Below are 18820 nucleotides of genomic sequence, written 5' to 3' on the forward strand. Positions count from 1 at the left end.
AGCAGCGCCCCGATGCTCGGACGCCGGGCGTGACGTCACCGACGCTCAGGACGTTGCCGACGCTCGGGGCGTTGCTGAGCAACGTCCTGATAGTCAGAGGACCGCCCGCCGTGCAGCTTGGAGGACGGAGAGGCGGCTGCACGGCGGCGGCATCTGACACAGTATTTACCCTGCACAGAAACAAAATAAGTCACCCAAATCTAATTCTCTCTGCACATGTTACATCTGCCCCACCTGCAGTGCACATGGTTTTGTCCATTTGAGAAGGAATTTGCCTTTGCGAATGAACCAGAATAACCCCCTTTGTGCATGATGTTGAGGACTCTTTGGAACCTGAATGACCCTCAATATGCAGAACAGATGTCTATAAAGACAGATATTAGGCTGTATTAGTGGGACCCAGTTACGGTATCTAACGTGCAATAAATAATCTCAAACGACCCTGAACTATGGGGCTAATTCAGCACCCATGGCAGAACACTGAAGACCGCTATTCGTGATTATCACTATTTTGAGAATGTAGGTCCCCTTAAATGGTGGTTGCATCCAGGATGAAAACACATTTGCAGCTATGCAGATGGGTGGGGGCCATGCGGGAAAGTGAGATTGGCAGGGCAGCAGCTACCTGCTCGCTGGGCTCTGATCACTTGCAGCCCAGTGAGCAGGTCTGAATTGGGCCCCATGTGTAAAGGTATGGCCATCTACAGAGGTTTTGCGGTACTTGTGTAATATCTGGGCGTCCGATGCGATTGATTGTATGCCTTAACTTAAGGCATACAATCAGATGCGATGGACGCGATTTTCCAGAAAGATCGCAACGATCACATCGCATCACGACCAAATCGGAATTTTTCATAGGATTCAATGTTAAATGGTCCTGTTCATATCCCCACTATGCAAGTGGGCGTGGAGTTGACTTTATATAGTGTGGCGAGCGTAGCGAGCCACCGAGCCAGAAGCGTGGCGAGCGCAGCGAGACCCGCGAGGGGACGCGGATTACTTAAAATGTATTCCGCTGGGCTCGCCACGCTTTGGGCTCAGTGGCGAGCGCAGCGGAATACATTTTAAGTAATCTAGAAAACCACTTTACATTTGCCTATAATTATAAACATTAAATGGGAAATGCACATGCAATGGGCAGAAGTAGGGGTTCTGCATAGATTGGGAAAATGGGTGGGCAATATAAAATATTCAAGACTAGTCGTAAGGCATGTCCGACGGACGGGCGAAAGTTTATGCTTCTGCAATTCTTGTTCCACCTTCCCTTCCCAACCACATCAGGGCAACAGCTGCTGCAGCAGCCAGAGCAGGACTCTAATGCGGGGTACACACCAGGACGACCCGCTCACGATGCACATCGTGAGCGGGTCGTCAGTGTCTCGTCCGACCCGCTCACGATGACGCGGGGGGGCACGACCCGCTCACGATGTGCACCGTGAGCGGGTCCGATCCGATGCCGACCCGCACCCGGCTGTATGGTCGTCATTGAGATCCTACCTGCAGCAGGTAGGATCTCAATAACGACCGACCGACCCGCGGGACCGCGCATCGGATCGGTATCGGTCCACACCAGGTCAGAAAAGGGCCCAATCAGCACACAATCTACATCCAATTGATCGGAATTGGATCTAGATTGTGGTGATCGGGCCCTAGTCGTCCTGGTGTGTACCCAGCATAACTATCCACCTTCCCTTCCCAACCAAAGCAGGGCTGCAGCAGCCAGACCAAGTGTCAGATTCTCTAAGCTTCAAAAGTGATAAAATGGAGAGTGATAAACAGCCAGCCAATCAGCTCCTATCGCCATGTCACAGACTGTGTTTGAAAATTGTCAGACAGAGCTGATTGGTTGGTTGTCTATCACTCTCCATTTTATCACTTTTGAAGCTTAGAAAATCTGTCCCCAAGTCTTCAACTATCCACCTTCCCTTCCTAACCACAGCAGAGCAGGAGCTGTTGCAGCAGCCAAAGCAAGTCTCTAACTATCCACCTTCACTACCCAACCACAGCAGAGCAGAAGCTTCTGCAGCAGGCACAGCAAGTCTTCAACTATCCACCTTCCCTTCCTATTCACAGCAGGGCAGAATCTGCTGCAGCAGCCAGAGCAAGTCTCTAACTATCCACCTTCCCTACCCAACCACAGCAGAGCAGAAGCTTCTGCAGCAGGCACAGCAAGTCTTTGGGGCGGCCCGTCCGTTAAGCTGGGTACACGGCTAATTAAGCCACCACAGCGAGCAGGGCTCACGCCCCCAGCCCACACGGAGGCCCATGACGCATCCCCAGTTCTGGTGGCTCCCGCAGTTTACCTTCTCAGCAGGTCCACCTCAGCCATGCCAGGTGGATTGATCATGTCAACAGCGCAAACACAGTAGGAAGAAACAATCAAGGAGCGGGGCAGTCTGCAAGGGACACAGACTCCCACCCTGTGCACTTCCGCAGGGAGGTGCTGGTGAATGACAGATACACTGACAGCCAGAGACACCGGCTGGGGTCTGGGGAGCGGAGTTGTCACTCTGGGAGAAAGGTGAGCACAATGACTTATCACCACATTTGGCGTGGCGGCGCGGTCAGTTCAATTATTCTGATATAGTTGGACACAAAGATACCCTTGAGTACAGAAGGAAGCACAGCAGGTCAGCACTTCTTGTGGCTTGTAATTGAATCTCGGTGCACACACTCCTGATTTTCAGTGTGTATTATTTGCTTTCCAATCCCAATTGCCAATAACATTTCACTTTTTTGCAGTACTACAGGTTTTCTCTGCGAGTAACTTGTGGCCCAATTCAGAGTTGATCGCTGATGTGCAAGTTCACAATCCATTAAATTATAGAAGGAATGCGCATATGTATGAATCGTAACGTACAGGCGCGAGCCAAAATATCAACACAAATAGCAAAACTATCTAAACACAATCTGCTCATAAGATAGATTTGAGTGACAAATGTCCTGCACACTGCCTTGGAAGAAGAGCACCAGAGGCTCGAAACGCGTCGGCACCAGTGACTGACCAAACTGATCTTTTTGAGTGAACCTGCCAAGTGCTAAGGTATTTGGGGCCACTGCAGGGTGCACTTCCGGACTGCATCCCTGCCCTAACACCATCCCTTGCTGGCTCCAAATACCCTTAGGGGTAAGGATTCATCTCCTTTTATTCATTTTAAAGGAATTTTATTGTGTTACAATTTTTCATTGTTTTGTTATTAATAAATTGGATTATATTTTCAAACTCTGGGCGCCTGGTTATATTATCACATCTACCCTTTTTTACAATCTGCTCATAATTTCACAGACAGGAATTCGGCATTTGGGGAGGTAACCGGCTGCTTTCCGCGAGTGTCAGAAATAATGCCGGGGTTTTCCTGGAGTGTATGTGACATCAGTGCCGGTCTCGATCAGCGCGTCTTTGCCAAAATAGTTGTGGAAGGGTCAGACTTACATTTGTAGAGAGGGAAAAAAATGTATTTGATGATGATGAGTGAGCGTACGGATGTGCGACAGGATAGCAGATTGGGTACTTATGTATTATCACGGTGCCAGGCTACGCTACGTTTTCAGCGTCGGCTATGCTACATTGTCAGCGTAGCCCAACAGCTGCCTAGCGTGGTCAGTGTAGTGTCCCCGCGGCAGGCCTGTGTAGTCAGTGTAGTGCCCCCTTCAGGCAGTGTAGTCACCATACTGTCCCCGCAAGCTGCAGCTCTGTCCCCAGCATCACTAGCAAGCCTAGTGAGCACCTCTCACACAGCACCGGGAACAGGCTGACTATGGGAACACGATGCCGATGCTAACTACGCTGGCCGCGGGAACACTACGCTGATTCTGACAGGGACGCTGACTTCGCTAACTGCGCTGGCTGTGGGAACACTACGCTGATTCTGACAGGGACGCTGACTTCGCTAACTGCGCTGGCTGTGGGAACACTACGCTGATTCTGACAGTGACACTACGCTGACTACGTAACGGCCGCCGTGAAACTACACAAGTACCGCAGATTGGTACATTTTCACAATTCACTCGCAGATTTACGCAGGGCGGGTTTTCATTCTCTGGGAGGCGGCTAATCACTTGCAGTCAATTTTCTAGATGATTGATCAGGACTAAATCAGGCCCTTGAGCCCTACTTTTGTTTGCTGGGATGGGGAACCTTTGGCCCTGCAACTGTTGTTCAACTGCACATCCCAGCATGCCCTGCAACAGTTTTAGTATGACCAGATAGCAAAACTGTAGCAGGGCATGCTGGGATGTGCAGTTCAACAACAGCTGGAGGGCCGAAGGTTCCCCATCCCTGGTTTACTGTGTGTTTATTAAGGTAATGTACAAAATGTTAATAAAAAAAATAAAATACATTTTGATCTGCTATGCTTTTTTATTACTGTTCTTTCTTGTGTTAAAAACACAGGCCTTAGTTATTTCAAGAAAGCAATAAGTGAATGCTGCCATCTAGTGGTAATGATTTATTGTTACAATAGTGTACTAACACTCTCCATTGATTTAAGTGCAGCAGCAAATGGGCAAGAGAAAAATGTATCTTTCACATGTGCACCTAGAAGGAAGCAGGCATCAGGGCCGCCACTAGAATTGTTGGGGCCCGGGACTGACCTACAGTCCGGGCCCCCAGTGGCACAGCGCCCTACATTACCGTCCGCACCGGTAATGTACAATTAAAAATACAGTCTTTTCTATACAGCGCTCAAAATGCTGGAAAGCTCTTTAATAAATGTGTAGAGCTTTTGCCCGTGCAAATGCATTAGACTGCACCTGTCTAAACCAGTGGTTCCCAAACAGGATACTCAACAGTGCATGTTTTCCTGGTCTCCTCACGTAGGGCCTTATTCTAGTTCACTTATTAGCTGGGCAAAACCATGTGCACTGCAGGTGGGGCAGATGAAACATGTGCAGAGAGAATTAGATTTGGATGAGGTTTTTCTTCAAAGTGAGATCTATATTGCAGTGTAAAAACAAAGCAGCCAGTATTTACCCTGCACAGAAACAAAATAACTCACCCAAATCTAATTCTATCTGCACCTGTTACATCTGCCCCCCTGCAGTGCACACGGTTTTGTCCAGCTAAGAAGGAATTTACCTCTAAGAGTGAACGAGAATAAGGCCCAGAATCACAAGTGAAATTATTTGCTCCACATGTGGATCTTTTAAAATGTGTCAGTAATGCTGTGTACACACGGGGGCGATAGGGGCTGAAATATCTGGAAATATGGTCGCTGGCGACCATATTGCCAGTGATGGGAGTGTGCCCCGATAAATCGCCGGGTGCGTGCTCCTGTTTTCTGCCCCATTCTAATCGCTGCGACCAGCTGATTACCTCTGCGGCACCGCCCGGCAGAGGTTCCCTTTCATCAGCGACCGTCTCTGGTCGCTGATGAAAAGGAGTAACTGAGCAATATATTGCTCAGCCATATATTGCTGCCAAGTGACCTAGGAAACAGGACCTGTTGGGGTCCTTGAGGACCGAGTTAGTGAACCACTGGTCTGGTGCATTCATAGCCGCAATAACTGAACAGTACTTATATTGACTGTTGCATTCATAACTTGAATCACTGCTGCTTACTTGGAAGCCACAGCAATGCTAACCTATAATAACGCACGGGTTTGGATCGGTGGATAGACACGAAAATGAAACAAGGTCAACAAGCATTAGGTCAACACCACTAGGTATTTTTTTTTGTCCCAAATGTCGACACAGTCGTCATGAGCAGTGCCACGTACCACTGCTACGCTCGGCACACTATTTTATTCTCCCACCATGAAATACCGCCTGTCCGCACGGATTCAGTATTGAATCCCGGCGTTCAGAATCCCGACGCCGGAATCCCGACAGCCGAAATGCCGACAAGGGGGGGACGTGGATCGCCCCCCCTTGCGGGCTCGCTGCGCTCGCCACGCAGCGGGCCCGGTGCCTCGCTGCGCTCGGCACACTAATTTATTCTCCCTCCAGGGGTGTCGTGGACACCCCAGGAGGGAGAAAGTGTCGGCATTTCGGCGGTCGGGATTCTGAACGCCGGGATTGTAACTGCATCCCGTCGGCACATGTTGGCTAAAAGAATAAGATGACAAACCCCATGTGGACCTAATGACCCTGTCGAACTAACCCATGTCGACCTTCATGCATGTCAACCTAATGCTTGTAAACCGAGTGACCGTATCCCTAATGTAGCAGGAGGCATCTGATACAAGTAGACACTTCCTGCTTGCATGTGTGGTCCCCATGAGGATACACAGCTCAGTCACTGAGACCGGGAAATCTCCATTGGAAGATGAAGATCCTGGCATTGGCACTCCAAAAAAACGGATGCAACACACCTCCATTTTGTGAAACTGCTGCCACGCTCTCCCTGCCCCCACCTAATGTCTGCAGCCTATGCCTGATGACTGAGAAGCTGTACTCCATATGGACAATATGCTGGACAAATGCCCACTTCTGAATGGGTATGGATTATTAGATGTATTATTTTATTTACAGTTTGTTATATAGCGCAGCAGATTCCATTGCGCTTTACAATTGTATATTATACATAAGTGCCTCAGAGGGTTATGCGTGTGGTACTTAAATATGATAGGCTTGCCTGAAGAGGTGAGTTTTCAGGGAACGCTTCAAAGTTTGGAGGCTGGTGGAGAGTCTTCTTGTGCCTGGAAACGTATTCCATAGGATGGGAGCAGCCCGATGAAAGTCCTGTAATAGTGAATGGTCCTCAAGTAACCCCAACAGTGCATGTTTTGCAGGTCTCCACACAGAATCACAAGTGCTATAATTAGCTCCACCTGTGATCTTTTCAAATGTGCCTGAATAATGCTATATAATATATAATACTATATTTGAACCAAAACCTGGAGTTTCCATCAATTCTGTGCTGTTTGATTACATTGCCGCTAAATACAGACAGACTGAATCAAATAGAATTTGTCAGGTATAAACCAATGTTGTCCAGTGCTAAACAGAGACCAGGTCAAAGGATAGAACAGGATAAACCTCACCTCCTGATCCAACAATTACTGTCTGGCTTTTCTGTACTGATGTAGCTGCGTCTCCTGTTTGTGCTGCTCCTTACACAGACCAAACCCATTTCATTAAGAACATTTTCTTAAAAAGACAGAAGGGATGGTTTAGGATGGGACAGGGACCTTGTGAATGGGATGGAGACTCCGTGTGTGGGCCACCGCCACCATTCTCTTGCAACTCGACAGACTCTCGCTTTGTTCCGTATGTGCATGTCAGCTGGTCCATAGGGGCAGATTTATTAAGCTCGGTGAAGCGATAAAGTGTCTGGTTTTTATAACCGGCCAATCAGCTCCTACCTGTCATTCTTCAAACCAGTTAGGAGCTGATTGGCCGGTGATAAAAACCAGACACTATCACTTCACCAAGCTTAATAAATCTGCCCCTTAATGCCCACGCCATGTTCCTGGTCACTTCTGTACTAAGCACATGCAAACCCTTTAGGGAAATGGGCCGCCATACCATAGTCCCAGAGATTTGTGCTGCTCTTTGGGCCTGGAGAGGTCAACAGGAGGTACACTGCACACCCTCCACCCGTTCTAGGAATGCTGATGAAACGCTGTGTATTTAGGGATTGATATGGTTTTTGTGGAAAGTTCTACCCTCACAAAATAGCAAATGCTGCCCCCATCTAGTGACATCCTGTTCTCATCACACCTGTGATGTGTAGTATACAGTATGTAGTTGTGCAGAGATACACTAAACCTTGTATTTCCATTTAATCAGAGACCGTAAACCCTCATTATTTCTGCAGCCTGTGATAACACAATCCTACAGATGAAGCACAGGAGCAGGAGGTATAGTATCTAAATGCAGACAACATACCAAACATTCATATACTCTATAGCAGTATGTATTCATATACTATGTAGCAGCACTTCTTGCATGTGAAGGGAGCGTGGGTTTTGTGCCCATTACGACCCACTCCCTGGGGCATTGCAGGGCAAAGGTTCCCCATCCCTGTGGTTCAGAGGGACAAGGACCAAACCAATGAATTTCTGTCCAATCGTTCCGTCCATGTACATACATCCTCTTTCTATGCAGTCATACTAACAGGGAAGCATCCCTCTGTGAAAGCCATGCGATGCTGCAACAGCTGTGCCCTGCACATTTATAGCTAGGGAGAGTTTGATAAATGTGTCCTGCAGGAAACACCACTAGGACAGTTTACAAAGAAAACACCATGGTCATCATCGAGAAGAATTCCTTCCCACCCATCATTAATATTACTCAAAAAGCAATAGCGCTTAAGTATTATTATTTTTTTAATAACAGGGAAATCATTTTAGTATTGCTATTAAATTAGCAATATTTTACAGATGCTTAAGTAAAACAAAAGATATCAGGGTAACATGGCACATATTATATACGTCATCTCCTTTAAATCCGTAAAAAAATAAGCAGAAATATTCAGCAACATATTACAACTCGCAGCATGTTGGAACCAGTTTAGTATTTATGTAGAAAGAAAGAAAAAAAAAAAAGTCAGTAAGAAATAACGAGTCACAAAACTGCAAAAAAAACACAAAACATCAGTTATAAATAATAAAAGCAGAAGGCAATGAAGAATGCTTCGTCAAAGCAAATTCTCAAAGTTTGGCAAGTTGCCTGTAGAATACAATAGAACAATAGTACACTAAAAAGAGCATTTTCTCCAAAACAAAATAAGCTCACCCAGAATGGATCTGAAAAAATGTACACAGAAAACGGTCTATACAAGCATGAAACATTTCCTAAAAGTATTTACAAAAGCAAGCTGCAAGCATTTCAACTATATGTTTTTTTCTCCTTTCAGCAAATCTAGTGTTGCAATGGTAATTTTTGAGATAAACAAAAAAAAAAAAAAAAAGCACATTTGAATACTTTGAGGGGAAAAAAACGTACATTTACAATGCATTTTGCACATTATAAAGTCTCTGCATCGGAAGATTGCGTAAGATGACTATTTGCGGGAAGGCAGTGCCTCATATCACTAGGATCTAGTGATGTCATAGGTCACCGGAGAGCTGGTAGACCGCCTTCTCATGAACAGACGTGACTGTAGGCAGTATTTTATTGGGATGAGCCACTGTTCATGAAAAAGAGCCAAGAACTGGTACAATTCAAATAAAAGCATATTTAAAAGGAAGCTGACTGATCATTCGGAATCCCAACACTTCTTCACAAATGTCTTTTGTCTGCACCAGAAAGGTTATAGTCAACAGAAGAAAAAGATGGGAAATTAGAAATTGAAGAAGTTTCCAATGACCTCTGTTTAGAACATTTCATCGATATGTTACATATTTATACAAGATACTGAAGAAAAACGAAAGATCACTCATTTGAGTCCATAACTTCAAATACAGATAGGGCCTCCTACATATAGCTAAGAATAGGAAATGCTTGTGCCCCACTAGGTGGCGCTAATATTGTATACTCATTTACACTTCTAAGCACCTTTTCAACAACTGACTTTTTACACAGTATTAAATTAGAATATAATAATATATACATAAAAAAAAAAAAAATATTAAAGGTCCACAGTTCATTGGCGCTTCATTTTTTTAGCCGGCACTTCTTCTGAGGTGTGTTGACCTCGAGTTCTTGCTCCTTGCGGGCTGGGGTCTCTCCGCCTTTTTGTTCCACTTGTTTGTGGTGAGGCAGACCTAAGGAAGAGCAACCGGTGAGAAAGCGGCAACGGAATTTGGCGAAATAAAGAGCTTCATTTTTTTTTTTTAATATCAATATAGATTTCGTATAGAACCTCACTTACGTATTCTTTGGGGACTTGGCGGCCTTTACTTTGCTCCGCCTCCCTGCTGAAGAGGACGACTTCTCTGGGCTGCCTAGCTTTGCTGCCGCGCGGGTTGTTGGCTTGTGTGGTAGTTTACTAAAATTCATGAAGACAATAAAATGGTTACTAGCTCATTCCTTATACTCAGAACAAGACACACACACACACACACACACACACACGCACACACACTAATCACAGAATTAGTCATATCCCAGTGTTCTTGATTTTGTAAACATAATTCTGTTGGAGCCGCTGCCTAATGACCACTTGCATAAATTCAGAAGGTGAGAGAGAAGGATGTGCCTTAGAACGGAGCACTGGGAATTATAAGTCCACATAAAAATGTCCACATTTCACTTGTGTGTCTGAAATATTTTATATAAAGCTCTGCATCTCTATGTGCAAAAATAAAGCTTAAAGAAATGCTGCCTAAATGAAAAGGACTGTCTAACAATAAGATGGTAATAAAAGGAGACCTGTCCGGCTCTCCCTAGTAAGTGATCTGGAACCGCGCCGAACTGCAGAACCGCCGAACCGTGCTGCAGTTCATAAATAAAGTCTGACAATACATATTCCGCAGCGCAAAGAATTATTGAACATTCACATCAGTCCCTGCCCCAGTGGAGCTTACAATCTACATTCCCTACCACATGTACACAGACATTCTAGGGTTAATTTTTAAGGAGTAAGGAGCCAATTAGCCTACCAGTATATTTTTGGATTGTGGGAGGAAAGCGGAGTACCCAGAGGAAACCCACACAAGTACTGGGAAAATATACAAACTCTGCACAGTTAGAGCCATGGTGGGAATAGAACCCATGACCTCAGTGCGGTGAGGCAGTAATGCTAACCATTACACCATCCGTACTGGCACAATGAAAATCAAGAGTATTTGAGTTTGCATGTTTGCTCAAATAGGGTCATTGAGATGTGGTTGGAGTTGCAGTGCATGTACCAAACTACAATTATTAGTACTTTGCGCATGTGCAGGACGCATTCTGGGCATGTGCAATCAGGTCCTGTGACAGTGGACACAGGGCGGTATCCAACCTGATGCCATAATGGGGGCCAGCAGTGGATGGTGACTGCCTCCATTTCTCCAAAGGCAAGGCCAGGATCTCAGAGTATGGAGACGGCTAGCTTGTGTGAGCCAGCCACCCCCCCCCCCCCCATATGTCACACAGTCAGCTGATTGAGTCAGAGAGGATACAATACTGCATCCTTGGAAGTAGTTTTGGGATTAGTATATATATATATATATATATATAGTATCCTGGCGGACATAATACTGACCCCAGCATCCAGACGGGCTTCGATGGCACCCTAACCCTCTCCCCCATCTAGCAGCCTAGCCACAACTCGAAGCCTGACCCTAACCCCCTTCCCATGTTCAGCCGGCCTGCGTACAATCTGATCAGGATCCTGGCATCGGGATTCTGATGTTTTCGGAGATCTGTCACCGGTGTTGTGAGGGCAGTCGGGATGCAGGTATACTGAACACCGGGGTGTTAACCGCATCGCATTGTCATGGTATATTCATGAAAAACAAAAGTTTTTTTCAGTGTCTACCAATCTTTAAAGCCGGGCACACACTTGCATGATTCGTTGTTCCTGGACAAATCGGACAGATATAATGTGCAGATCACAGTGTATGGTTAATTGCGCATTCCCGCAAATTGTCTGCCATATTTCTAGTAGGCCACACTGCACACCCAATCATAAGCTATTGTGTGAGACGTGGTGCAGATAAATGAAGATCTGAACAAGATTGTCTAGTCGTCCATAGAATTGTACAGTGTGCAATCTAGCTTGGTCCAGGATGAAAGGAATTCACCCCGACAAGCTTTCATTATGGTGTGTAATCTGATTAGAAATCATAGTGATTCATCTCATAGAATATAACAGAAATAGTTACAGGCGCTCAAGAATAATACTAAACATTTCAATGATACCACCTCTATAACAGTAACAATAATTAGGGGAAATGACAGCATTGAAGGGTGTCAGATTCGACTTTTAAAAAAGTTGGATCTGTTTTGTCGGAAACGGCCGCAGATGGTCAAATTCACGGCTATTTTTTGATAATCCGCAGACTTTCCAACACTTGGCTCAAACGAAACACGGCCCGGGATTTGGACTGTCAGGACGTTTTCGACAGTCGGAATCCCATATTGAATACCCCCCCCCCCTTAATATAAAAGTGCATGGATTTATCCCAAATCACCAAAAGTGCAAGAATTTTAGTCTTGATTCCGTACCTCTGTGCTTCTAGACGAGAGGCTGCTCTTGTTGTAGCACCTTTATGTAGGTCTTCATCTTCCTCATCCTCGCTATCATCATCTTCCTCCTCTTCTCTATCTTCACTCTCATCCTTCTCATTACATTCTGACTTCTTACGCTTTTTCTCTGATTCTGAACCATCTGTAATGAGAACATAAAAGTATATGAAATGAGTTGTGCATGGGAAACGTCTTTTCACTCTCAAAGAAAGAGGTTCAGGATTTCTCTGAAAACAGGACAAAGTTTCCACACATGGGATGTTTGCCGACAGTGGTCTCTGCGTAGTACCAAGATGCTACTGCGACAGACTACGGGCCAGATTCTCTAAGCTTTAAAAGTGATAAAATGGAGAGTGATAAAAAGCCAGCCAATCAGCTCATACCAGCCATGTCACAGACTGTTTAAAAAATGTCAGGCAGGAGCTGATTGGCTGGCTGTTTATCACTCTCCAATTCCTGATTTATATTAGTATTTATATTTATATTCTGTCAGGAAAATGGAAAACAGGGACAGGAATAGCACATCTATAGAACAAGGTTTGCCCTACAGCATATATATGTTGATCAAAATAAAGAAGGTGGACTAGTACACTGCTACATTTATACATATGCACATTGGCCCTTATTCTGGTTAACTCTTAGAGGCAAATTCCTTCTCAAATGGACAAAACCATGTGCACTGCAGGTGGGGCAGATGTAACTTGTGCAGAGTGAATTACATTTGATGTGGCTTTACTTCAAAGTGAGATCTATATTGCTGTGTAAAAATAAAGCAGTCAGTATTTACCCTGCACAGAAATAACTCACCAAAATGTAACTCTGTCTGCACGTTACATCTGCCCCCCTGCAGTGCACATGGTTTTGTCCAATTGAGAAGGATTTTGCCTTTGGGAGTGAACCAGAATAAGGGCCATTGTGTGTTTGCACCATTTGAAAAAGGTGTGTGATGGAAGGATGATCACAATAACTGCCAAAAACAGCAAAATAAAAACAAATGTGTAAAAAGGGGTAATTAAGCGGTAGATGCGTGATTAGTCATTATGAGGGTTTAGTGGGATCCTTGCACTACTGACTATTTCAACAGCTGCATCTACTGATTTAAAAAAGCTACCATTGGGATTTACCCCACCACCACCACAGCATGGCCAGCACCGGCTCTGGCTGCAATTGTGCCGCTATAATACATCTTCCCTAGAATCAAACCATTTAAATATATTGTTGTTCTTACCAGCCTCAGAAGAACTCTGGGAGTGTCGGCTCTTCCTCCCTCTTCGTTGGACAGCGTCAGAATTTCTATCGGAACTGGAAGCCTGAAAGAGACATATAATTTTCATTTTGCATTTAAACCCAGAATTTGGTCATTAATATAAAGAAAAAAAGAAAATATGGTTCGACTTACTTCAGATTTCTTGGTTTCAGCATCGGCCTTATCTGTATTTAGAATAACTGTGAAATGAATTGTTTCAAATAATTAGATTAAAAAAATTAATAAAAAAACCACGCACAATACAGGGACCCTGCGCTGATCTTTGCGCATTACAGTTTCTGCCATATGGCATCAACTCTGACCAGATTTTAGGTTGTTTGTACCCTATTACAGGTTGAGTATCCCGTATCCAAAATGCTCGGGACCAGGAGAATTTTGGATAACGGATTATTCCGTATTTCGGAATATTTTAATATTTCAATGATGTATTTTGAAGTATCTTGCATTTATGCTGTATAAACACATAATATACACACAAATATATTTTATTACCACATAAAATACACACAAACATATTTTAATTGTTCAAAAAACAAGGTTTCAGAACGTGAAACAAAATGTGTGTACTATCTCAGCACTGAATTTGATTGCCAAGCAATCATTGTCTTGCACATATATAGTGCCAGTTACATATCATGTCCCCAGTAGTGCTGTTACAGATGTCCCCAGTAGTGCCAGTTACATATCATGTCCCCAGTAGTGCTGTTACAGATGTCCCCAGTGAGTTTTTAGCAAAAAAAAAAATTTTTTTCACTTTCTGGAATGTCCGTATTTCGGAATAATTCGGATAACGGATATTCGGATACGGGATACTCGACCTGTATCCCCACAATTTCCTAGGTTGAAGGGTGAGCTGAAATCGGGGACTCTTTGGCAGCCGGTCAAAACACGTGTAGTAAAAGTAATAATTAAATATGATCCAATTTTTTTTTTTTTTGTATAAAAACCAAGAACTTGCAAAAGGTTTTATTCAGTTAATACAGATACATCAAACTGGTCTCCTACAAGGACCTGTCCTAGAACACTCACAGGATGTTCCCCTGAATAACATGTCAGTGCTGTGACAAACACAGGGCATTCTATATGAACACTGCAAGTAATATTGGAGTGTAATACAGAGAACAAGTTCCAGGTCCATGGACTGGTCAGCCACTTCTATTTTATCTGCACACACGTGGCATGAGGGAGCAATTTGTTCCTGGGTCCAGAGACAGTCAGGACGGAGCCCAGTATAGCACACACAGTTGCAATTCCAGTGCCGGTCTTCTAGCTGCTAGTCTGAACTCCGGCGGCTGAATTTTTTTAACTTCTGGCATCCCAACTGCCGGGATTGCTAACTGCATTCGATTAATTGGGAGTTAAGGTGCCCATACACTGTACAATTATTGTATAAAATTTGGACTAGATCGCATTGCATTGGTTTTGCAATGCAATGAAATGAGACAAACTTTCTGAGCTGTGCGCACCCAGTAATTGTACCGTGTATGGGCACCTTTACATAATTAAGTAGCATCATCTACACGTTGAGTGTTACATAGGTGACAGGTAATTGTTAAGAGTGATAAAAATGGTTACAGTGACATAAAAAATGTTGGGGGGCTAGATGGTTACAAAACGATGCCACAAAGCAGCAACTTTACTAAATCGAACACCGAGTGCAGCAAATAACATGACCTTATGTGACCAGCTTACAGCTGCCTGCCCTCATACACACATTACACGGGAAGCGGTCATCTATTAGAATGAACTTAGGTCTACAGTCATTAGGTCGACCCCACTAGGTCGACTGGCAGGAATGTCGACCTGACTTAAGGTCGACATGGGCCAAGGTCGACATGACTTAAGGTCGAATTTGCATAAAGGTCGACATGAGGAAGGTCGACTGGTCATAAGGTCGAAATGGGGTTTTTCACTGGTTTTTGAGCCGACATGTGCCGACAGGCGGTATTTCATGCCCTACCATCCACTAGGGCGTGGAGGAGGTTATTAAAGCTGTGGCGAGCGAAGCGAGCCACCGTGCCCGAAGCATTGCGAGCGAAGCGAGGGTCCGATTCTCATCGCCAACTGTGTCCATGTCGACTGTGTCGACATTCGGATAAAAAAACAGTGAAAAACCCATGTCGACCTTATGACCAGTCGACCTTCCTCATGTTGACCTTGGCCCATGTCGACCTTCCTGCCAGTCGACCTAGTGGGGTCAACCTAATGACTGTTGACCTAAGTTCATTCTGATAGATGTACCGATTCCCATTACACATAAATGTAATCACAAGATGGAGAATGTAGGTATGTTTGTGTACATTCTGCAGCAGTCTTACTTGGCGTTACATACCTTTATTTGTGGTACCACCATCATCCGTCTGTTTCGGTACCTAAAACATAAGATAAAAACACAGTTCAATTGTTTTCCTTTATGACAATAGGTGAGGCAGGTGGATAGGTCAGCGTACACTGCGGAGCTATAAGCTTCCTATTAACTATATGAAGTGGTAAAAATAAAAAGGAGTCTCCTAAACTGCAGGTAAAAGGTGGACTCTACTGTACTTCAGGTATCGCACAACATGACGTCCTCACCTCATTTACTGGTTTCCACTTCTAAACCTATGGGGATGTAACCATGTACTGAAACCTGAAGACATCAATTAGCAGTAACAGAACACAGACCCAATCTCGTTAATTACAATTGTACTGTAGAACACTATCACTGAGCGCTATATAAAGGCGGATATATATTTATTGCTTGTTACATATCTGGCAGCAAAAATATCATTAGGAAAAAAGTACAAATCTGGGAACACAAATCTGAAATATAAAAATATAAAAGGTGGGGGAGTGGTCACTATAAAGCCAGATGTTTCATGCTGAGACTTGTAATACAGTCCTGGAGATATCCTAGCCATACCACCAACACCATCCCCACCGTTAATTAATAAGAGGCGTAATCACCGCAGGAATTTCCACTAGCCCCATAGAGAACGTCTTGAACCATTGCAAAACCTGGAACTGAAAGCTGTATACACAATAGACACACATAAACTGTGGCTAGATTGTCAGTTACTGTGTGCAAGACTGTCGGTGTCTGCAGTTAGTGGAATGTATTGTTGCTAGTTTGCCGCACAGCCAGTGTAACACAAACAAAGATGTGGGGCGCTCTTGGGTATCAGGATGAAAAAAGTTTTATTCAACACACAATGTTTAAAAGGTATACACAATTAATATACAATAATGCATGAAAAACACAAAAAAATAAAAAATGAAAAAACAAAGAAAATTGCGTAATGAAAAAGAATTGTAGTAGATAATAACAACAAATAAATAAAAAATATATAAATAAAAAATTGGACTGATCACACCCATCCCCCTCCCTATCGATATGCGCACATATATATGTGTGTGTGTGTGTATGATATGTACACACATATGTATGGGCGCAGCAATCGAGATATCGGATGATCAGATATCTGTATGCATTTCTCCATTATAGTGTTGATTAGATCCCTTTCCCCGCAATCATGTAATGTGAAACTTGCATACATATGGCCTTATCTGCTCTATCTATTCATTTGTCTATAATATATGTGTGACTGGTTGTATTATATCATTTAATCATCTTTGACTCTAACAGATTATTCTGTAATAACTAGACCTTATTTCATTGTGTCTGATATTCCCTGATCAATATTGATCTATCTTATTTTGAGAACAGATTGGGGAATGTCAGATGCTGAATTAATTGGCCACTGTTAGGGGTTCATTTAATAAAACAAATCAGCTAAATATATGATGTTAATAACCAATGACCCGTAATATGATATACAGTGACTAAATAACGTATAATAAAGTGGGTCCCTTTTAAAGAAAAAAAGAAGAAAAAATGTCCCTGAATAAATGTATACATGCAGTCCGTCGACATTATAAAATGTAAATGGACTGCAAACATAAGAAATATTGATACGCTTGGTTTTATACATGAATATACATCCATATATTTAGATAGGGGATTTACCACATAAGTCTGTCCGCAACAGCCAAAGAAGAAGAAGCCGCTATAGTGGCTTATGCATGAAGGATGAATTATTTGTCTTTTTATAGATTATTGCTTTTTACATGTACATCTTTTTTATTTTCTATATATATTTTTTATATTATATATATTTTTTATTATATATAATTTTTCATTAATTTTTAAAGAAATTGCATTTCCTATGTATTGTTACATTTAAAAGCCCACCAGCAGTGAATAATTATATTTACCATTAAGGGATACTAAAAATTCTTTCAACAAAAAACAACAGTGGAATTAACTAACGAATTAGCCCAAAACTTGAGACCATACAAGTATTTATGTAACCTCCATCTGAGAGTGAGAACTTTTGCATTCCCAATGGGAGAATCACAGTCTGAGATATCACACAGGTGATCATGTAATGAGAGACACCTGAGCTTAATAAAGAGACCAGCATTTAAGCAGACCAGAGAGGACACTCCTCACATTTGGTTGACAAAGCCGCCCAGTGCGTGGCGAAACGCGTTCCAGCATAATCAAGGAAGGACGCTCTCCTCACTACACCATCCGCCAGACGCCGAGCCGACCATCTACATTCCCTCCAAGCCGCAAATTACATCACTACCCACGGACGGTGTGGCAGAGCGCCGTGCGAGTCTTCAAGCGGAGAAGGCTGCAGGAGGAAGTGGCTATCGCCACAAATTAATTACCGGCTGAACGGCGACATCTATTTCCAAGCCGAGCGGAGGGCAGAGAGAGCGGGCGCTGCGGTGCTTACCTTTCCTTCCAGCGCAAGTCTGAGAGAAAAAACGCCAGCAGACAACGACTGGTAAGAACTTGCAAAGGGACAGAACGGACACTGTTTCATCACGTTATAACCTAAAAACAGAAGTCCTTGTTCCCACATTCGCTTCTAATATACTGTCGTTTTGCCAAGCTATTTCTGCAACTTCACTTCGTGTGCACACTAGCTATCCTTACTTCAAATTGGTCTCAGTCAAAACAACTGGACACTTAAGCCTTAAATAAGGAACTGTACCCCATATATTTGCATATATCCACCTGTCAGACCCTAACAAAGGGCAAAGAAGAAATTACACTGGTGGAACACGCTGAGTTGGATGTGCTGATATTTATTAATTGCTCAGTCCAATTTTTTATTTATATATTTTTTATTTATTATTTATTTGTTATTATCTACTACAATTCTTTTTCATTACGCAATTTTCTTTGTTTTTTCATTTTTTTGTGTTTTTTATGCATTATTGTATATTAATTGTGTATACCTTTTAAACATTGTGTGTTGAATAAAACTTTTTTCATCCTGATACCCAAGAGCGCCCCACATCTTTGTTTGTGTTTCTGTAATTTTGGAGGTTGGCAACCCTCTTACGTGGTGGCTGCTGGGTATCGAGTTACACCCCAGTCATCTCCAGCGCCTAAGGCACACTTTCCCCTGCACAGCAAGTGTAACGTCTAAACTGAC

General features: G+C 43.5%; 1 protein-coding gene across 2 annotated transcripts in view; it reads right to left on the reverse strand.

The window, feature by feature from the left end:
* Nucleotides 1-8258: 8258 nt before the first annotated feature.
* BOD1L1 (biorientation of chromosomes in cell division 1 like 1) overlaps nt 8259-18820 on the reverse strand; it is a 41084-nt gene continuing 30522 nt past the window's right edge. For both annotated transcript variants that reach the window (XM_083158300.1, XM_083158295.1), the window contains exons 16-21: nt 15661-15700; nt 13461-13507; nt 13290-13371; nt 12041-12203; nt 9759-9875; nt 8259-9651 (exon numbers count right to left, since the gene is read on the reverse strand). In XM_083158300.1, coding sequence (XP_083014426.1) covers nt 9531-9651; nt 9759-9875; nt 12041-12203; nt 13290-13371; nt 13461-13507; nt 15661-15700 — 570 coding nt within the window. In that variant the 3' untranslated portion in view covers nt 8259-9530. The remainder of the gene's footprint in view (nt 9652-9758; nt 9876-12040; nt 12204-13289; nt 13372-13460; nt 13508-15660; nt 15701-18820) is intronic.

The sequence above is a fragment of the Crinia signifera genome, chromosome 1 (assembly GCF_055691185.1).
Source record: "Crinia signifera chromosome 1, ASM5569118v1, whole genome shotgun sequence".
NCBI classification, from domain to species: Eukaryota; Metazoa; Chordata; class Amphibia; order Anura; family Myobatrachidae; genus Crinia; species Crinia signifera.